Here is a 21,630-nt window from a genome sequence, read left to right as displayed (position 1 = left end):
CCCCCGAGGCGCTTTGTTTTCCTATCCGAAGGGCTCGGCTCGGGCCCAAACCCCCGCCCCGCCAGCGGCTGCCTGCGCCCCCTCAGGAAAGGGCGGGAAGGCGGAGGGCGCGCGGAAAGGGCGGGAAGGGCCGTTAGCGCCCCCTCAACCCCCCCACCCCCCTCGCGCGCGCGCGCGCGGCGCCGGGGGAGGCGGGAAAGGCGGTTGGCGTGTGGCGGCGGCGGCCGTTGGCGCTCGGCGCGGGGGCGGCGGCGGCTCCCCGGCCCTCTCGCCATGCCCGAGCCGCAGCTCTTCCCTGCCTGGGGCCTCCTAGGGATGGCGGTGGTGGTAGCGCCTGCCTTGGCCCAAGGTAAGGCGGGAGGGAGCGGAAGGACCGCGGAGGGGGGAAGGGGAGGAAGCGCCTCTTCGCCTAGCGGTCAGCAGACAGCAGTTGTCACAGTCCTCTGCTGGACTTTCCTTCAGCACCGGGGGGGAGATCAGAACCCCTTTTCGGGCAGGAAGGTGTGGATCCTGCCAGCGACATCGCCCCGGGAAGGCAGGGTCCGAAGGGGCTATCCTAGCCTGCCAGCCTGGCCTGAAAATGCCTCAGAAGTCAGCGCAGAAACACCGGCGTGATGATTTTCACGCCTCTGGGTCTCTCTTGACAGGAACCCACGGACTTGGACAACTCCACACCAGTTCCCAGAAGGCAAAGTCTGGCTTTTAGCCTCAAAGGCTCAGAAACCTGCCCTGTCTGTGATGAACACCTTGCAGCCACCCTACTTCTCAAGGGTCTCTTCTAGAGTCCCTGCGAAGACCCTTGGCTTTCTAGTTAGCTTTTGTAACTACTTTTTTTCCACTTTTTTTTTTTAATTTTTTTTTGAAAGAGAAAGGCTCAGCTAATTTACAGTCTGCTATAGTCAAGATAGGTGTGCAGCCCTGGCACTAAAGCAACTTGTCAGCAACACATGGGAGCCCTCTTTTTAAGAAAAGGGGGAGGAATAAAAGAGAGGAGAAGGAATCTTCCTAAAACAAAATCAGAGGGCTAAAAATGTCTGTGCTTAGATTTCTCCTTATAATTTTGTAAGCCCTTTTCTCTACAGTGAGAGCTGTAACTGAGAAAGAATATTCTGTTGATGTATCTAGAAAGAATCATATTTATGGCAACATCAAACGAGAAGGTAAATTTGCTTTTTTATATTTTAGTCTTGTTAGACTTTTCAAATGGAATTTAAGTACAATGATAATGCGTGTAAACAATGCTACATGTGGAAGTGATATGAAATCTCTTATACTAAACCTTCAACTCATATACAAGTATGTATGTGAGCAGCTAGAGAAAGCATATCTCTGATGATGTGTGTAAACATGTAATTTTCCTATTTTATTCCAGTTCTTTTTTTCTTCCAACTGGTTTGTCATCATAACTGAATTAATATAACATTTTTATTCCACAAGAACTTTACTATCATGTTTCATCTGACTATTAAAGTTGTATGAATAGATTTAGGTGAGCAAATTGAGTTTTTGATGTGATGTTAAATACCTCTTAATGGAAACATTGAATCCTAGATTGTTAATGTCTTTTTAAAGAATAATAGAGCAATGGACAATTTATACCATTTATAAGTATCGTCATTTTAATGACAATTCTTAGTACCTAGTTTAGCTAAATTTGGTGCTGGAGACTCCAGAATACTATTGTAATGGTATACAGTAATTGAGGTTATGATTTTAGAAATACATTTCTCCTGTGGTTCTACATCAAGCACTTGTGAGCATTTAATATCAGAACAAGGGCTGTCCAGTCAGCAGCTCAGCTGCAGATTCAAAGTCTGGTATTTGTTATTTTGAAACTTGAGCCGTGAGGGACTAAATGTTCTTCTGCATGTAGTCAGCACCAGCCACATCATGGACAGTTCCGTAAGAGTGGTAATAGCAAATACAGATCAAAGATTGATATAATGCTAAATTCATTTTCCATGTTGGGGCTTTGAAAGCATAAAATTAAATGTATCTTTGAAACAGGTATTTTGTTCACTTCATTCCAGATAAACATATCAGGTCATTTACCTTATTCTCTTGTATTGCAGTTAATGTATATGTTAAAGTATTTACAAATAGCCCATTTCTAGTATGTATGGATTTAGCCCTTTCTCAAGAAGAGGTAATAGATCCCAGCTATTTGTGGATTGGTCCAGATGGAAAAAATTTGGAAGGTTAGTTACTTTGTCCTGACTACAACTTATTTGCATTCTTCCTACTGTAGCCATTTTTTACAGTTACTCGTATGTTTTCTACAGTTCTCTTTCACATGTTAGAAACAGCCTTTTCCTCGTGGGGGCAGGGGGTGGGAATTGGGAAAACATGCCAAGATGGAAAGCGGAAACGGTTTCTCCACTATTTACAAAGGAAAGAAAAGTCAACCACAAATGGCTAAATTGATTTCTGTATGTGAAATACATTTTCCATTGTTTCTGTTGATGTCATCTTGCGTCAGCCCAGCTGAAGGGTCCAAAGAGTCATGTGGTCTTTTGCCATTTTTTCCACAAGCTCTGACATTTAGACCATGTTTCCTTTCTCCCTCCAAATTTTCAAATTCTTGTGATAAAAGGAAACTTTAATGATAGGCTGTTTCAGACCAACATGAATCAGTATATAGTTATGTACAAAAGCAAGATATCTCATCTTTAAGTGTTCTAAATGAGTAGAGCATCAGAAAGCAAATATTTCCAGTAATAAGTATTTCCTGTTTCTATTTTAGGGCAAATATATGTGAATCTTACAGAAACAGGAAAGCTGATGGTGGTAGGTTTTAAGGAGTCTATGTCTGGAGCCTACACTTGCACTCTTTCTCACAAAATCATTGAAACTGATACACAGGATGAGACAGAAATGTTTGAGGCATACAAATTTATGGTATATGGTAAGATCACCAGTTTACTAGTGAGCTAATACATACAGCTTTTGTTGTTTGGTGGTTTTATGAAGTGTGCGTTTATTTCAACATTTGATAAATTGAATTAGCTAACATTTTATCTCAGAGAAAACTATTCTGTCAAATACCTTCCAAGTTTTGGAAAAAGTTTAAATAACAGCTACAAAGAACACATGGTGACCCGAAGAATGAAGTAATCTCTACCCTTGACAAGAACAAGGTCAACTACAATAATTCCAGTGAGACTCAAGATCAAAAAAAGGAAACTCGGGTCCAAGCAGTCTCCTTCCAGAGAAAGGAGTGAACTGAGAACATATGCTTGTGCAGAGCAAGCCTTCCGACCCAATTGTTTGAGCTGTGCACTTAGACATTCTTCCACCATTTGTAACAATGGTTCACGAATATCACTTCTCTACCCATCAAATAACATATCTAAAAGTGATTAAAAAGGAAACACATTCCCTTTTTTTTCCAAATCATTTTTACAACATTCACTCCCAAATTGCAGTTGCAAATGATTTTTTCATAATTCCAATACATTTTAGTAACTAAGTTCATAGATTCTAAAATGGCCTTTCTAGGTCTGTGTTTATTTTAGTATTTGTTATTTTTCTGTTTTAATATTTGGGAGCAGAGCTTCACAACTTAAACATTCAAGATTTCTTTATATTTCAACTATACGTTGAACTAAATGTCTCTTACTATGCAAGTCAGATAAAGGATAAATCTGCTCCATTATGGTTAATGAATAAACTTTATTTACTTGTTTACTTCTAAATAAAAAGCTCATATTTAAGATGTAAAGTGCAGTGATATAGGTAAGATACTGTGTAAGATACAGTCTGTGCTTACATTGCTGTACTCATTCACAAACCATTTTTTTTAAGCATACAGGGAACCTGACTATGCATACAAGATATCTGTTCGCTTTACTACAAAGGGATGCAAGCTAATAGCTAATGACCAGTTCTTTCAGGAACTGAAGAAAATCTTGGATAATATAATCTCTGATCTGGCATGCCATGTCATAGACCCATCATATAAATGCCATTCTGTCAAGAGACCAAAGCACAGCCTCCTGCATGAGCTATTTGTTACTTTTCAAGGTAACAGATTTCAATGTTTGTTTGGGAGGGATCCTTTTATTTTAAAAGCAATCAAGGAATAGCATAAACATCTGAAATTATAATCATGAAATATACCTTCCAAAGCTGTTTCCATGCTCTCTTTTGGACTCTGTCTTTTTTCTTAGTAGCCCACAGATGGAGCTAAAATGCAGCGTATATGTTGAGCTTGTAATATTGTACTACCTAACCTTAGTAACTAATGTTACTTTTTAAGGTGTATAGTTTGAAAGGATTGCTGAAAGGAGAAAATTGATAACGTGTCATGATTCTTCACTAATGCAATTGTAAAAAGAAAATGGTCAGAGTCATTTTCCATTATTTGATTTTTAATAGTCTGTGACCTCTGTGGTTTTGCTTGATTCTAGGAAATTGCACAGAGATTAAAAGCAAGAGCTTCAGAGTTCCCTTATGGTAATACCAGTGTGGCTGTATTGCCTTGCAAAACAGGTTAAATCAACCCTGATGACTGCCCTAATTTAGAGATATTGTGTCACTGATGAAAGGAAATGGTTCACAAGTATTTTGACCACATTTTCTCCTGTCTATGTTCTCATCATGTGCCAAGAGGAACCCATCCCAATGGGTTATGGAAGTTTTGTGGCCATTTTACATCAAATAAAATGAATGTTCAGCACAAATCAAAGACCAAAAGCTTTAAAGTTCAGATACAACTTTAGTCCTTTCTGTAACCTGAGGGTACTATGTGAGAATTTAATTCCTCTCTCCCTGTCTTCTCATTCTTATCCATTATTTTTATTGGGTATACCTCGGTGACTCTTACTGGAACAGTGCAATTAAGTGGATAGAAATCACCAGAACTATTTTATGTTTTCTTTAGCAGTTGCTCTTATTTTTCAAATTCAAATGCATCCAGTTAAAGGAAGTTTCAAAATGTGAACACTATCTTGACTAGGGACGGTGATAGATGTAAGAAAGTTACTGTTCTGCACAAATTAGAGGCAGAACTGAGGTACTACAGTAAGGTAAAATGAGTACCATACCATGCTAAAAACAATAATAAATATTATTTGCTTGCCAATGTTTTCCAAGATTAACCTTGAAGATACATATTACAGATACATACATTGTAATGTATTCTTCAAGTTATGTACATGAACATATCTTTTTTTCCTCCCCCATAGTAAATCCTTTTGCACCAGGATGGGAAGAAGTTTGCAACCAGCTTCCTTATGATTGTGAAGATGCAACAAACATGAGAGTTCAAGAGGTTGTGTCAGCTGCCTTTTGTCTTCTCTGCATATTAAACACGAATTTCTACTTTAACATCTACAGATTTGACTCATAATAAGCTTTCCCCCAATTTTTTTGGAATTAATAGTACTGTAAATGATGCTTCATGAATTTCTATTAATTCAGTCCAAGATGGAAAATTGTTTAAAAGTCAAGTTGATCCAAAATTTGTTGAAGGAGGAAATAAAAGAAAGATCAAGTCTTTTTCTATTCACTTCATAAAATAAGTAAGATTAAGATAAGATTAGTATATTAGTATACTGTACTTCAACTCCTATAAATATTTGCATTATGATTTGGTAAATGGAATAATAGTTTAAAAGAAATCTGCTGTAGCTGATTTCTAGAATCTAATATCTCTACCTTCTTAATGTGTGTGTATATATATATATCTATATATATATATCATCAACTGCATACTGGGTCTGATTCTAGGCCCTCTGAAGCTGCAGGAAGACTCCAGTTAAGGTGACAGGTTAGTGTATGTGGGGTCAGGAATATAAAGTACTTGCTGGTAGTCAGATTTTATTTTTTCTTGATTAAGAATATCTTTTTACTCTTCTAATGTTTCTAAATTTTAGGCAAGAGATCGTATTGAAGAGTTTTTTAATAAACAGGCATATGCTTTGAAGCATGACTTTCAAACTCTTCCTACAATACACTATGTGGACCACAGTTTTGAAGTTACTCGCATTGACAGCTGTCGACCAGGTTTTGGGAAAAACGATATCACCCACAATGACTGCGCTAGTTGCTGTGGTAAATATAAGATACATTAATTATAAATTTGGGGTATTAGCCCTGATCACAGCTCCCTCTGAGGAGCATTTTTTAAATAACACTTTCGTATAGATGTATATTTCCATTCATCTTTTGGAAAGACATTCAAATTGCAGATAAGAACTGGTAGAAATGGAAAAGCAAGCTGGTAGTTTTGAAACATTTGTTACTGCATTAGGAGACAAAACTATTTCCAAATAGAGTAAGTAGAAGCAGTGAAGTGTCTTCTTCCAGGTCATTGGTCAGTGACAGTATTCAAGATATAGGATAAATAAGAAAACTTTACCTTAATGGTACTGCTGCTGAAAAATGTTCTGTTATTTTAAAAGATCTGCTTAGCAGTACCTAGTTCTGGATTTAGAGTTATTGAAGGAAAGGCATTCTCAGTAGAGATCTAGAAGAACATCTCATTTACAGTGTTCTGTAGGCATATAGTATTGTCCAATGGCCATGGTCCCTGTCTGAGGTAAAGGGAAGCTGACAAAAATACTGTAAATGTGTTTTATTTGCAGTGGTTTGTGATCCTGGAACATACAGTCCTAACAATGAAGTGACCTGCCGAACTTGTGTAAGAACTCAAATCAAACAGTATGGAGCAAAATCTTGCTAATAGACTTAGAAAAATAAAATTGGAAACTGAAGAGAAGTTGTGAAAGCATTTTTTGTGATACCCCTTTTCTTTTTAATTACCAATTCTGGAAACCTACCTTTATTGTTGAACAACAGCCAGACTCCATCATTCAAAGCCTTATGTTTTCTGTAATCAGGGACCACTTAAATTATATATATATATATGTATGTGTAAAAAAGTGTTCATGCAAAGTAAAGTAATTCAATGCAAAAAAATATATATATATATAAAGAAAATTATGAAATTTGCCATGTGGCTTTTAGAGAGGAAAAAAAAAAAGCCTGGTTCTCAGTGGTGACACCAAACAAGCCACAGCTGAGCACTGTAGTTTGCTCAGAAAACATTAAGGAGCTATAAACAGTTCAGAGGAAGATGGGATATAGTTGTAGGGGAATTATACATATAATGACATATAATTATATATTAATATCTGCTAGAGTTACTCTTGCCAGTTGAAAGTATTCAATCTTAATGATTTAAAAAATATTAGTTGCACTTCCCTTTGTTTTTGCCTATTTTTGACAAAGAAAAACAATTCCTCTGTGTCAGAAACGTTGCAGCCTGCACTGTGCGAAGCTGGACGATACGATAGACGGAACCTCCGTACCCATCCACGGAGAGCTTTCCATACTGCCGCCGCCAGTGGGAGCTCTGCTCACGATCACCTAACGAGAGTGGGAAGTGAGGTCTTAGATTCTCAAGCAGGTCCCTAAGAGGTAGGTTTAGTAACAAATCCTGCAGTCCAGTGGTTGGAAAATTTGGAATAGTTAGAAAACTTACAGAGCCTGTCTTTAAAGACCGTTGTCTACTGCTTCCAGCAGAGAAGCACGCGCTTCTGGAACTTCATTTTTCTTAAATCTCTGTAAGCTGTTCTCTTGCCTAGTCATTTTTGGGAAGACGTGAGGCAACCCTTCCCCTCTCCTCGGTCTTTGGAAGCGCGGCTGGCCAGGGCCTTCCCTCGTGCGAGGCCGCACGCTGCGCCCGCCGCCAGCCTGGCTGGAGGGATTCTGCGCCCAGCTGCCCGTGCGCGCGGAGCTCCAAGAGCTGCCCCCGCCCCCTTGCACAGGGCGAGCTCTTGCTTTTTGCACTGAGATGTCAGTGCAGCGTTAAGCCAAGCAAGAAGGAACACCTCCATCGCAACTTCCCATGGCATCTAGATATGCCTTGGTGGGTAATCATCCAAAAATCGACCCTATTCAACCCAGTTTAACTTATCTAGCTTGACAGGAACACAGCAGGAGATGGTACGGGCACAGACCATGCTCCAAGCTTTTCATATTCATTACTTATGAAATGCTGATGAATAAAATGTACTGTAACAAGAGCATTTAAACTGCCTGTAGGCTGATTATCCTCGCTGCCAACTGGCCATTTTGTGCAGCAGGCTTATACAGATTAAACAGACGGGCGCTCTGCATTCACTCCGTGCATTTCTTGGCCTATTTCACAGCAATATCTCGCAGAGGAATGCCACACGCGTAAATTAGACGGGGGGAAGAAAAGCAGTTGGTAGATACTGAATGTAATGGCTAACGAGTCACAAATGGACACTTACCTGCTTCTCCCTCCTCTCTTTTTTTTTTTCTTATTTATTTATTTTATTTTAAAGGGGGGAAAAGTTGTAGCTAGCTCTTTTAGTGCCCCAAGTTTTTCAGTGGAGCTTAAAAAGAAATAGAAAAATGGGTCAAACGTTTCAGCATTGTGCCAGCGCTGGCGGCATCAGGTTGCAGAGGAACACGCGCCACGGCTTCCACCGGCCTGTCGCGAAAAACTCCAGTGCGAAACGCGTCGGCTCTGACATTTCCCACGCGTAAACTCTTTATCCAGGCTGAGCATCGACTCTCCCACTGCCCGTAATCCCCTAAAAACGGCTAGATCTTTCATTTATGATACATCACCACTCCTCCCAAGCCGATGGATCGCTGCCGCAGCTCAGCTTTCGCCGGTGGCTGTAACCGGCTCCCAGGTCTCCTCGCCTGGTTCCCGCCACCGCGAGCGAGCGCTGCAGCGCGGCTCAGCCTCCCCGGGCGCTCGGCCTCGGGCGGCGAGGCTTTCCTCAGCCTCGCGGGGCCGAGCAAGGCCCCTCGGGCAGCGCTGAGTTCTCACAAACAGCAAACTGGAAACTCCCGGCCCCTTTCTTTGCCCCTTGGAGGACACGCTCCGCTCCGAGCAGCGCACAAGTACTTGCAGGAGCCGTGACGCACTGCTTTAACGTCAGAGCTGGATTTTCCCAGCCGGGACACAACGGTTCAGGAACACTTTGCAAACGCACTGGAGTACTCACTGCAGAGCCCGGCACTGCGGGCCACACAGACGGCACGGCCGTCGGGGGAAGCGTCTTCCCGCCCCTCACCACGGTGCTTCCATTCATCTGCGAGCGCGCTAGTCCTCTAAATCATCTGGAGCGGGATTGGGATAGGTCACACAGCTCTCCGAGACAGCGGAGTTACGTGCTGCAGCTTGCAGCTGGCTTCTGCAGGCCAGAAACACAGCAGCTTCCAGCAGGTCACCTGTAAAGGGGCTCTGCGAGGAGGAGGAGGAGGAGGAGAAGGAAGAGGAAGAGGAGGAGGAGGAGGGCTGGGCAGATTGATGCCTCTGGGGCAACTCATCACACCTGGTCTCGAGCCTGCTCTTGGGTCGGGGGTGACCAAGGAAACACCTGGTGCAACCTGGGCGGGGGACTTAGCCGGGTCTTGGGCGCCCAGCACCCTAAAGCGCAGCTTCCTGCAGGCCACGAGTCCACGGTGCCGCTTTTGCTCCTTTTTCCAGGGTCCAAATAACCCTGAGAACCGCCCACGCCTGGGCTCAGGGGTGTCAGGGCATCCCCAGGTGCAGCTTTGGGCTGCGGAGACGACCTAAACCAGGGCCGCTGCAATCCCGTGTGCTGCTGCGCGGTCTCCCGGGAAGCCGGGCTGCACAAAAAGGGGATTAGTCACTTTGCCGAGGCAAAGCCGGCGCCTGGGAAGCGGGAAGCCGGCGCGAAACACAGCGTCTGCTCGGGTGCAGCAGCCGCAGCGCGTTCCTCGGTGGGCCCGATCATTTATATAAAATTAAGTATATTTTCAACTGCTCTGCTGAACTGGAACCAGAAAAAAAAAAAAAAAAGAAAGAAAGAAAGAAAAAAGAAAAAGAAATAAAAAAGAAAGAAAGAAAGGGCCCGCGCTGCTTTCTGGCATCTAAATCCCGGCCTGGACAGAGGCCGCGGGGAGGCCGGCGGGTGCCAGCGCCCGGGAACTGGCGGGTGCCGGGGCCGGCACCGGGGCCGGGAGCGCACCCAGAAAGGCGGCTTTTCTCTCCGGCACAGAAGGCTTCACAAATCCCCTGCAGGCTGCCTGTCACTTTATTAATAGGCATAATCTCTTCTAAAAATATACGTGAGTGTGTGTGTGTGTGTGTGTGTGTGTGTGTGTATACATACATCCATCTATATATATATATATATATATATGTATATACATGTCAGAGAAATGCTTTCCGGCTCGTGCAGCCCGGCGGCGGGGAGGCGACCTCGGGGCCGAGCCCTCGGCGGAAAGCACCGGGGCAAATCGCACGGTTTTAGGCGCTGCTCTGATTTCCCACCCCCTGAAGCTGCCTTTCCCCATGCAGAATTCCAGTGGCCACATTTTACGGACGACTCCGCTCCTGTAACAGGCAACATCATAGGATTAATGAATCCTTTGCAGGCAGTGAATAAGTATGATTCATTATTGGCAGCAATGCCACTGTAAATGGATTTTTTTGTGGTGAAAATAAATAAATAAGCCTGCGTAACTGAAGGACTGTTGATGAAGTGTAGACCAGCTTTAATCACAGTGTAATTGCTGCCATCAGTTCTAATTATTTATAAATATTTTTATAATTGTGGAAATTAAACAATTAGACATCCTTCCTTTCCTCTTCTAAATCTAATCCTGTGAAAGTGCAGGATGCAGTCTGGGGCCAGGAGCGCCGAGCACGTCCCACTTACCGGCTGGAAAATAGATCGCTTTGCCCCCTCTCCAAAACGCAGGCCGTGCGAGCCGCGCGGGCAGCTGCCGCGGGGGCGGACTAGAGGGGATGCACGCGTTTCCGTGCGTGAAGGCGCAGGGGTTTCCGCGGCCGAGGCGCCCCGGGGGCCGCAGGGCTCTGCCGCTCCCCGGAGCCCCCCGGCGATGCCGCGTGCCCGCCGGAGCCGCCGCTCCGAAAGCTGCGTTTTGGCGTCTTTTCCCTCCCCGCCTGCAGCTCCCGGGGCCGCGTTTGCCCCAGGGGCCGCGGAAGGGGGGGGGCCGCTCGCTCCCGGCCTCGCGCCCGGCGAAGGCCGCCCGGCGCCGCTGCTCCACCGGAGAACGTCCGAAAATCGCCAGGGAAGCTGCAGGCACCGGGACGGCGCCAGTACGGCTGGAGGGGCCCTGAGCAGAGCCCTGGGCTGCCGGGGCCCCGTCCTGCTTCCCGCTGGCACCCACATCCCACCAGCACCCACATCCCACCCGCACCGCATCCTGCCAGCACCACATCCCACCAGCACCCGCATCCTGCCAGCACCCGCATCCCACTGGTACCGCACCCCACCAGCACCCGCATCCCACCCGCACCCGCATCCCGCCCGCACCACATCCCGCTGGCACCCGCATCCCACCGGCACCCGCATCCCGCCAGCACCCGCATCCCACTGTCACCGCACCCCACCGGCACCCGCATCCCGCCAGCACCCGCATCCCACTGTCACCGCATCCCACCTGCACCCGCATCCCACCGGCACCCGCTCCCTCTGCCCAGTCCGGGTCAGCGCCAGCCGCAAGGCTGCTGGAGCGCCGGGAGCAAACCTGGCCCCGGCCGGGCCCGGCGCAGCGCTTCGCCGGCCGCCCGAGCAGCGCCGGCGGAAACCGAGCCGCGGCGCGTTCATTAATTCGAGGCGGAGGTTGGGTTACCGGCGGGACCGAGGGATCCTGTTTCCAGCAGCGTCGCCCTTGGGTGGCCGGGAGCCGGGAGCGCCGCGCACGGCACGCACCAGACGGACGCCAAAGTAAAAGCCGACTTTATTGTTGTATAAAGAACGGAAAAAGTCCCTTAAAGGAAAACGCGCGCCGGGTCGGAGGGTCGCGGGCGTCCGGCGGCGCGGGGAGGGTGCCCGGAGCCGGGCGCGGGGCTGGAAGGTGTTTGCGCGTCGCCGAGCGCCGGTGCCGCGTCCGCGCTGTAGGCACTTGTGGAAGGGCGCGAGGCGCCGCGCCGCCGGCTCCGTCCTCCCGGCGCCGGGAGGGAAGTGATCAGAGAGGGGCCCGAGCGCGGCCCGGCCGAGCGCCACGGCCGCCCGGCCCGGCCCGGCCCGGCCCGGCGGGCGTTCAAGCAGCTTTGGTCGGTGCTCTTGGTGAATTAAGGCAACTTAGCTCCAGTTGGTTGGAGAAAGGACAAAACCGGCCGAACCAGCGGGCTCGGGCTCGGCCTGAAGGCTCGGGGTCCGCTCCGGCTTCGCCGAGCGCCGCCAGCGCGGCTCGGCGGGGCCGCGGCTCGGGCCCCTCTCCGACCGCACACGCTCCGACCTCTCGTCCGGCTGCCCCGGTGCATCCCCGGGGCCGGGCCGGGCTCCGGGCATGCGGCACCTCCCGGCGCGGCGCCGCGGGCTGCCCTCGCTGCCGCACCGCCGCCGCCGCCGGGCCCTGCCTGCACGGAGCCGGAGCGTCCCGCCGGCGGCCAAGGGAAAGCCAGGGAGGGACTAAAACACCGATTTCATTAATGCCCCGAGGGATTTCTGCAAAAGAAACAGAACAGTTTAAAATGAAGAGTAAATGTGCAGGAGGCGCAGGCGGAGCGGCGGGCGCGCGTTCGCGGGGGCGCGCGCGGCTGAAGCCCGCGGGCGGCCGCCCCGGCCGCTCTCGGCTGCGCTCGTCGACTGCTCGTCGCTCCCCGCTGCAGCCGCTTCGTCTCGCGCTGCGCCAGACCCGGGACCTCCCGATCCCGCTCCCGCTCCGGCTCCCGCTCCCACAACCAGGCCTCGTTTCCCCGCAGAGAACGGAACAAACCCACTGTTATTACTGTGCGACGACAACGGTTAGTAACAGCTTCTACAGCCACGGCGAAGCCGCGAGCAGCCGCCCCGCGGGCTCCGCGGGTCCCCGCGCCCGCCGTGACGCCGGTCCCTCACACCACGGTGCTGATGGTGGACGACTCCTCCGACCTCCGCTGCTTGCTGGGCAAGGACTTGAGATACTCCAGGTGCCGCCGGGCATCCTCCTGGTTCTGCCGCACGTAGTAGACCAGGTAGGAGATCACCATGGCGAACCAGCCGAACATGGTGACCAGCATCGCGATGTCCGTGGTCTTTTTGTACACGTTGCAGAAGTCCGTGTCCGCAATCACTTGCAGGAAGGATTTGCCCACGTGCTCCTCCTGCGCGGAGGAGTCGCACACGATGCCGCCCGACGAGCCCGCTGCCAGATCCACCGTCCGGATCAGCTCCTGCAGCCGGCAGTCGCACAGCCAGGGGTTGTTGGAGAGGTTGACCTTGGCCTTCAGGTTGCTAAAGGCATCCTTGCTGACCGACACCAGCTTGTTGGAAGACAAGTCCAGCGAGTGCAAGTGATCCGCCAGGCCCCGGAAAGCCCCGCTCTCAACGCTGGCGATGGCGTTGTGGGACAGGTCCAGCTCCAGCAAGAGCGGCAGGTCCCGAAAGGCGTCGCGCGGCAGGAAGGGGATTCGGTTGGAGTCCAGGTAGAGCTTGTTGGTGTCGTTGGGTATGTCCCTAGGGACCTCGGTCAGCCGAGCGTGGCTGCACCGGAAGGTCTTGAGTCCCTCCTCTTCCGAGGGGTAGCAGCCCCTCGGGAAGGCGGCAGCCGAGCGGAGGCAGGAGGCCGCGAGCAGGAAGCTCGGGAGGAGCAGCCACATGGCAACGGAGCGGAGGAGGAACCGGTCTGCCGGAGGCATGGCGCCGCGTGTGCATAATCACGCGGCCGCTGTGGCCCTCGGCGGCGCTGCCTGGACTCGGCGCATCTGAGACAGAGAGAGACGGCAAGGGGACAGCGTCAGGCCGGCGGCGCCGAGGAGCAGCCGAGGGGCTGCGCCCGCCCGGGAGCCCCCGCCGCCTGCCTCCCCGGTGGAGCAGGGGCGCAGGCCGGGCTCGCGGCTTCCCGCCCGGCGCGAGGAGCCCCGGGAGGCCGAGCGAAGGCGGATCTCCCGTGCCGTAGCAAACGGCCGCGGCGAGGTCCCCACCTCGCCAAGGTCACCGGGAGCTCGCGGCTCGCCCGGGGCAGGCCGGGACATCCCGCGGAGCGGCCCCGGGGCGCAGTGCTGGGCAAGCCCCGAGCCCGGGCGCACAGCCCCAGCAGGGCAGGCTCGCGGCGCGGCACGGCGCGGCGGGCAAATGGGGCCGGCAGCAGGCACCCCAACGCGCCCCGTTGCCCTCCAGCTGCGCCTGCAGCCAGTGCCCCGGGAGGACGCAGACACAAGCCAATTTTTTCTTTCCGTGGGGTGTCCGCTTTTGGCCAGGGACTGGCGCGGGCGGATGTTTGGGCTCTGCTGTTCCCGGCCCCTGCGGGGTCCCGCTCCAGCCCCAGGGCTGGGCTGCCCACACCACCTTGTAACCATGGTCCCCATCCAGCCCTTTATTCCGGAGGGGAAGAACGTCACCAGGAAAGAAACAAAAACAGAAAAAGGAAATTCACTTGAGCTGAGCTTTTAATAAGTTCCCAGGGTGGTGGTAGCAGATAAGGGCCACGTCCGAGACGTTCCCCTGCTTTCCCAGCCGCAGCTCCCGCCACATCAAGGGGCCCGTGACCATCTCCGGCGTGACCACAGCAGGACGCAGAAACTCTCCCTGGTCATCTCACGATTAAAGAAATGGGCACAGAGGGGCAGCGCCGCGGCGCCCGCTCGACGCAACGCTCTGCGAGACGCCCTGCGGCTGGGCTGCGGGAAGCCCGCCGGGTGCGCAGGTATCTCCTGGGCAGGGGTCCCCGCGGCCCCCAGCACAGGTCCCGCGGACGCCCCCGCTCAGCCGGCAGCAGCCTGCCAGGAAGCGAGCAGCCTGGCCCCCGGCACGGCAGCCCCTGCTCCCTTCTTCAGCTTGAATTTCTCTGTGCCCGTTAGCGCCGCCCGGCACGACAGCTCCCAGCTCCATAACCGCCCGTCCCCGTACGTCCCTCCCCAGGCAGTCCCGGGGGGCATCACCGCTCCCCACGGCCTCTGCAGAGCCACCCGGGCCTCGACGGGTGCCCGCGGCACTGCGAGGAGGCTCCAGGGCCCGCGGGGGGACAGGGGCCGTGAGCCAAGCACGGGGCTCCCTCCGCTCGCTGCTTGATGCTGCAGCTCAGCCTGGGCGCACCAAATCCTCCAAGGTCACGCCGGCAGCGGCGGTGGGGCCGAGCTCCGCGCATGTCGCTCCCGACGGCCTGCGGGACCTCAGGCTGGGCTCTCTGAGTGGCTCTGGGTCCCCTTGGTACCGAAGAGGGGAGGACCAGGGCTCGGAGCCGCCAAAGGGCACCCTGGAAACCCGCGGCAGAGCAGGCGGGGGCAGCTCTGCCCGGGCTGGGCAGCACGTGCCCTTTTGGCCCAGGGTCGCGGTGAGCCGTGCCTGGCACAGGCGGACGTGGACGTGCCGCCTGGCACCAGGCAGGGCACATCGCTGTCCCGGCCCGGCCGCGGGGACCCGGCCCCACGGCAGCTCCTCCCGCGCAGCCGGGGGTCCAGACCCCCCCAGCTCCGGCAGAACGACCGAGGGCGAACGCTGCCCCTCGGCACCAAGCGAACATGCGCCGCGGCACCGCTGCGAGCGGATCTGGCTGGGCCGGGACCCGGCGGCCCAGGAAAGTGGGGGGGGGGCGTCCGCAGCGCCCCACGGGGCTGGGGGACCCCGCCGGGGGGCTGCTGCTCCCAGGGGCCCCAAGACGGGCTCGGACGGTTACCGGCCCCGGCGCCAGCGGGTACCCACCGCGGAGAGGACGGAGCGGCCCGGCCCCCCCGCAGCCCCGAGGCAGGACGCGGGGGTCCCTCGGCGAGGGCCGCCCGCAGCGGGGCTGCGCGGAGCCGCCGAGCGCGGCCGAGGATGCCCGGGCTTCCCCCCGCCGGCGCTGCGGGCCGAGGGAAGCCCCGGTAATTCCCCGGGGGAGGCGCGGCGCGGCGCTGCCGGGACCCCCCCGCCTCCCTCCCGCCCTGCCCGCCGCCGCCGCCGCCGCCGCCGCCGCCGGGGGTGCGGGCCGGGGGGGGTCCCGGTGCGGACTCACCTGCCGTGCGCAGCCCCGCGGCGACGGAGCGGCCCCGCGCCCCGGGCCGGAGCGGCCGCGCCCCGCGCAGCGCGGCGGGCCCGGAGCCGGCGGCGGCGGCGGGGCCGGTGGGCGGGATCCGCCGCCCGGGCCTCCCCGGGGCTCCCCGCCCCCGGCCCGCCCCGCCGGGGGGGCGCCGGGAGGGGGGCTGTGCAGCGCCGAGCACCCCCTCTCCTCGCACCTGGGTCCTTGCCGGGCGCCCCGAGGGGCGAGGGGCTGCCGGCACCCCCAGACCAGCGGCTCGGGGCAGGGAGCCGAGGCCGCCGGAGCGATCGGCCCCCCCGGGGAGCTGAGCGCAGCCCCGGGCACCTCCGCGCCACCCCCCCCAGCCGCTGCCCTGGGCTCTTGTCCCGCCGGTGACCGGCCTCGGCCCCCGGCCCCCCGTTGCCGCCCGCACTGCCCCGGCCGGGGTGCGCGGCGCTGCCCCGGCGCCAGGCTCTGCCCTCCCGCGGCTGCCCCGGGCCCTGCGGCTGCTCCGCGCTCCCCGGCCCCCCGGGCTCCTTCCCCGGGCGGCGGCCGTCCCGGAGCCCCGGGGCGAGCAGCAGCCCTCCCTCCTGCCGGGGCCGAGCCGGGCCGAGCCGGGCCGAGCCGGGGCCGGGCCCTCCTGCCCGCTGCCCTGGCACGGGCACGCGAGGCCGCGCCACCCCCCCCCCCCCCCCCCCGCCCGGCGCCGGGATCGGTTACTCGGGGGAAACCCGAGCCGCGGCGGGGAGCAAGCCGGCCAGAGCCTCCGCGGAGCCCGGGGGAGGCGGCCCGGGCACCCCAGGGCGGCCCGCGAGCTGCAGCGGGGCCAGCCCCGGGCCCCGGGCCCCGGCCGCGGCGTTACGGGGTGGCCGGAGCAGCCCCCGCCTCCAGCCAGCAGCTCCCCGTTGCGCCCGGGAGGCGGGATTTAGCAGGGGTCCCCGGGGGCGGCCCGGGGGTCCTCGGGACTCGCCCCCGCCCCGGGACCCCGGCAGGCCCCGGCTCAGGACCATGGAGAGCGGCCGCCGTTACCGGGCCCGGCCTGGCCCCCGGCCCGGGGGCGGCCGGGCTGGCGGGAGCCGGCGGCGCGGGGCCGGCGCCGGCCCGGGGCCCGGGGCCCGGCCAGGCCCCCCTGCCGCTCCGGGCTGGGGCCCGCTCCCTGGAGCCGGGGGGTCTCGCCCCGGCCGAGGGGGCCGCGGCGACGCGGGAGCGGGCCGTGCCCTCGCCGTGCTGCCCCAAGGACGTTCGCAGCCGCCCGCGCCCCGTAACCTGCTTCTCCTTGGAGGCACGGCCCAGCCCGGCGCCCTTATGTTCCCCCGCTGCTCAGAGACGATAAACTGTTTACGAGGCGCCTGGCCTGGATCTCGGATCAATTAGGAGAACAAAACCTGACGGGAGAGAGGCGCAGCCAGGCCCCGAGCGAGGCAGGGCTGGAGCCGGGCGCAGCCCTGGGCACGGCGCTTCCCGACGCTCTCCCGGGACCCCCGCGCTGCCCCTCACTAACCAGCCGCGGTACGGGCCCCGCTGAGACCCCCAGCCCTCTGCCCTGGCCCAGCGCCCGCCAGCACCACATCCCCTTGGAGCAGCGCTGCTGGGCACCGGGGACCCCCACTCCCGCACTCGGGCCCAGCTGAGGGCAGAGCCGGGCGCGCGGTGCCGCAGGAGCACAGCCGGGCGCAGCGCCGGGCAGCGTGGGGCCATGCCGCCGGCGAGGGTCTGTGCACGCGGGGGGACCGGTCCTCATCCCCGCACTGAGGGCCGGCGTTCAAGCGAAGCCCTGGGGCCGGCTCTCAGGGTAGCCCAGCCAGCCGGCCCATTGCTGGAGCCAGGGCGGAGGCCGGGTTTGGGCAGGGCGCCGCGCAGGCGGGGTGCTCCGCGACGAGGTGCCGGCAGCGGGCGAGCTGCAGTTCGCTCTTGGCCACCTTTGCTTAGGGATTTCACCAGCAGGACGTGCCCTGGGTCTGCCGCGTCCGCAGCCCAGGGACGGCATTGGCCCACGGGGCTGTCCGTGGGCTCCGAGGCTGGAGGTCTCCAGGCAGTGCGCACCCATCCGTCCCCCCCGGGCTGCAGAGCGGAGCGGCCCTCGAGCCCTCATCAGAGGTCCCAGCGCTGCCGGGGAGCGCGCGAAGGTGCTGCTACGGCAGCGCAGGGCTGGCTCCGGAGACGACACAGCCACCGGCAGCGCGGCCGCGGCTCGCGGGCGTCGGGGAGCTCAGGCAGCCCGGCAGACGCTGGCGGGCACCTGCGTTCCCGGTGAGACCTGGGGAGCTTGGTCTGCTCATGCTGCGACCCGGAGAGGCAGCAGAGTCAGGGCAGCAGGTCAGTGGCACGTGCCCACGCAGGGCCTTTGCGCAGCCGGCACTCACGGGGGTCCCGGGGCTGGGGGCACCCAGCCTCCCCCGGCCCCGTGGAGCCACAGCGGCTGCCTGACAACCTGGAGCCTGCAGTGCAGCACGACCCCGCACCGGGAGCCTCCAGCTGCAACCGCAGCAGGGCCGGCTAAAAATAGCCAGCACCGGCTCCTCGCTGCCACCGCCGTGCTAAATATAGCCCAGTATTGACTCGGCAGCAGGACCGAGAGCCCAGGAGAGCAGGAGGGAGCACGGCCATCCTCATCCTCATCCGAGAGCGAGCGAGGCCTGGCAAACCACGCGGGACCGGCCCTGCGGAGAGCAGGGGGAGCTGCAGTCACGGCAGCCGTGGGCCCGGCCCGTGGAGCGGGAGGGGGCCGGATCCCCCCCGGGGAACCCCTCCTGCCCCCGGATGCCCGGGTTCCTGGGGTGGGTGAATCTGGGCTGGGGAGCCGAGGGAGCAGGTCCCCTCACCGCGCTCACACGCCGACAGCGAGAGAGGCTGCCTGCTGCATCATTGAAAGGGATTAATATTTATGGGGATATAAAAATAGCTGTCGCATTGAGCTTCCCCCTCACGTGCAGAGTCAGCGGGGTGCAGGGAAGCTGCTAAATTAGATGTCACCGTGCAGAGGGATCTGCTCAGTCAGGCAGGAGCAGGGATAAAAATAGACCGTGCCGTGCGTGCGTGTCTCTCCTGCAAAGCAGGGCCAGCTCCCGCGGGATCCCCCGCCTCCGCTCGCCGGCATCCCCGCACCGCGCCTCGCCATCCCAGCTCCCGCGGGATCCCCCGCCTCCGCTCGCCGGCATCCCCGCGCCTCACCCTGCCGTCCCTGCGAGGGCACCCCGGCGGGAGAGGGCAGGGATCGGGCTCTCCTGCCCCGCCGGAGGGTCTCGGCCTGGCAGCTGGACCAGCAGGGCTTTAACCGTGCCCGCGCATCCTCTGCCCCACCGTGCCTGGCCCCTGCCAAGGCCCTCCAGCAGCAGCTGCCACGGGGAGATCTCTGGCTCCGGGAAGCAACCTCCATGCCAGCAGCACGAGGCCAGCGTGTGACAAGCAGGCAGCCCCAGCCCTGGCAGCCGGCAGGGTCTCGGCACCCCAGCCTGGCCCAGCCGGCACACAACCACCCGCCGGGTCAGCTCAGGCCTAGAGCCGCGGCACTGAATCCAGACGGGGCCATGTGCAGTGAGCACTGGAAACCCACCCGGGCTAAAGCGAAACTCCAGAGCGGCTGGGCAGAGCGGCCGCAGAGGGAACCGGTAGAGCTGTGAGCGGCCCTATAAAGCCGGGGGAGCTCTGGGCAACCCCGGCCGCGCCGCTCGGGCGATGTGCGCACGGAGAGAGCAGCTCAGCAGCGCAGCGCGGGCGCTCACGGGGCAGCGGAGCCCGTGCTCCTGCCGGGGCTCAGGTTCGGGACCCCCACGGGACCCGGCAGCACAGCAGCTCCTGGCCGGGTGGTTTCCAGCACAAAGCCGCGTCGCCATTCAGCGTCGGCGCTGCACCCTCTGCCGCTCCTCGGAGGAAGAGCTCGCGGCTGCCGGCGCACACAAAGCCCTGCACAGATGGCTGCGCACACCGAGGGGCCGTGGCAGCACCACGCTATCAGCTTTGATCGTGGTGCAAACAAAGACGGGGCCAGATGGTCTCCCCGACGCACAAGCGGAGGAATCCAGAGCTCCCAGCCCCCGCCCGTGGCCCCAGCGTCCCAGCGGTGCGCACCGCCTGCTTGCACACACTACTCACACGTGTGTGCTGCTGTGGGGCTGAGGTTTCCCAGCGGGAAGAGCTCCAGTGGCAGCAGGGCAGGGAAGCGACCCTCGCCGAGCCGGGTGTAAGCGCCCCGCTGAACGTGAGCCTCGCAGCGCGCACAGCTGGGGCAGAGGCGTTCCTGCCAGCCGGAGCGTTTCACTGGGGCTGCTCCTCCACAGCACCCCGGCTCGCGGACCGCCGAGGGGCCAGGCTGGCGCTGCTGCCAGAGCAGCCACAACACGCGGCGGGGGGAGAGGGGCACTTCCCTTCAAGACCTCCTCCTCCTAGAGGGTTTCCTTTGGGACCCCAGCTCGGATCCCTGCTCCTAGAGGGTTTCCCTGGAGACCCCAGCTCAGATCCCTGCTCCTAGAGGGTTTCCCTGGAGACCCCAACTCAGATCCCTGCTCCTAGAGGGTTTCCCTGGAGACCCCAGCTCAGATCCCTGCTCCTAGCAAGGGTTTCCCTGGAGACCCCAGCTCAGATCCCTGCTCCTAGCAAGGGTTTCCCTGGAGACCCCAGCTCAGATCCCTGCTCCTAGGAGGGTTTCCCTGGAGACCCCAGCTCAGATCCCTGCTCCTAGAGGGTTTCCCTGGAGACCCCAGCTCAGATCCCTGCTCCTAGAGGGTTTCCCTGGAGACCCCAGCTCAGATCCCTACTCCTAGCAAAGGTTTCCCTGGAGACCCCAGCTCAGATCCCTGCTCCTAGAGGGTTTCCCTGGAGACCCCAGCTCAGATCTCTGCACCTAGAGGGTTTCCCTGGAGACCCCAGCTCAGATCCCCGCTCCTAGAGGGTTTCCCTGGAGACCCCAGCTCAGATCCCTGCTCCTAGAGGGTTTCCCTGGAGACCCCAGCTCAGATCCCTGCTCCTAGAGGGTTTCCCTGGAGACCCCAGCTCAGATCCCTGCTCCTAGAGGGTTTCCCTGGAGACCCCAGCTCAGATCCCTGCTCCTAGGAGGGTTTCCCTGGAGACCCCAGCTCAGATCCCTGCTCCTAGAGGGTTTCCCTGGAGACCCCAGCTCAGATCCCTGCTCCTAGCAAAGGTTTCCCTGGAGACCCCAGCTCAGATCCCTGCTCCTAGAGGGTTTCCCTGGAGATCCCAGCTCAGATCCCTACTCCTAGCAAGGGTTTCCCTGGAGACCCCAGCTCAGATCCCTGCTCCTAGAGGGTTTCCCTGGAGACCCCAGCTCGGATCCCTGCTCCTAGCAAGGGTTTCCCTGGAGACCCCAGCTCAGATCCCCGCTCCTAGAGGGTTTCCCTGGAGATCCCAGCTCAGATCCCTGCTCCTAGCAAGGGTTTCCCTGGAGACCCCTGCTCGGATCCCCGCTCCTAGAGGGTTTCCCTGGAGACCCCAACTCAGATCCCTGCTCCTAGAGGGTTTCCCTGGAGACCCCCGCTCGGATCCCTGCTCCTAGCAAGGGTTTCCCTGGAGACCCCAGCTCAGATCCCTGCTCCTAGCAAGGGTTTCCCTGGAGACCCCCGCTCAGATCCCTGCTCCTAGAGGGTTTCCCTGGAGACCCCAGCTCAGATCCCTGCTCCTAGAGGGTTTCCCTGGAGACCCCAGCTCGGATCTCTGCTCCTAGCAAGGGTTTCCCTGGAGACCCCAGCTCAGATCCCTGCTCCTAGCAAGGGTTTC

The 21,630-nt window shown here is 57.5% G+C and overlaps 2 protein-coding genes across 2 annotated transcripts; one reads left to right on the top strand and one right to left on the bottom strand.

The window, feature by feature from the left end:
* The first annotated feature begins 273 nt into the window (after positions 1 to 273).
* Positions 274 to 6,685, top strand: ZPBP2 (zona pellucida binding protein 2). Its single transcript, XM_062595346.1, has 8 exons — positions 274 to 349; positions 1,083 to 1,160; positions 2,073 to 2,198; positions 2,744 to 2,905; positions 3,805 to 4,023; positions 5,187 to 5,272; positions 5,877 to 6,054; positions 6,588 to 6,685. Exons 1-8 carry the CDS (start codon positions 274 to 276, stop codon positions 6,683 to 6,685), a joined length of 1,023 nt encoding a protein of 340 aa, XP_062451330.1.
* Positions 6,686 to 12,007: 5,322 nt separating this feature from the next.
* Positions 12,008 to 15,954, bottom strand: LRRC3C (leucine rich repeat containing 3C). The gene is made up of 2 exons (XM_062595734.1): positions 15,898 to 15,954; positions 12,008 to 13,669 (listed from the first exon to the last, which is right to left on the bottom strand). The coding sequence occupies exon 2, from the start codon at positions 13,601 to 13,603 to the stop codon at positions 12,821 to 12,823; it is 783 nt and encodes a 260-aa protein (XP_062451718.1). The 5' UTR covers positions 13,604 to 13,669; positions 15,898 to 15,954; the 3' UTR covers positions 12,008 to 12,820.
* Positions 15,955 to 21,630: the final 5,676 nt, after the last annotated feature.

The sequence above is a fragment of the Rhea pennata genome, chromosome 26 (assembly GCF_028389875.1).
Source record: "Rhea pennata isolate bPtePen1 chromosome 26, bPtePen1.pri, whole genome shotgun sequence".
NCBI classification, from domain to species: Eukaryota; Metazoa; Chordata; class Aves; order Rheiformes; family Rheidae; genus Rhea; species Rhea pennata.
This window is presented reverse-complemented; position numbering and strand designations above follow the sequence as displayed.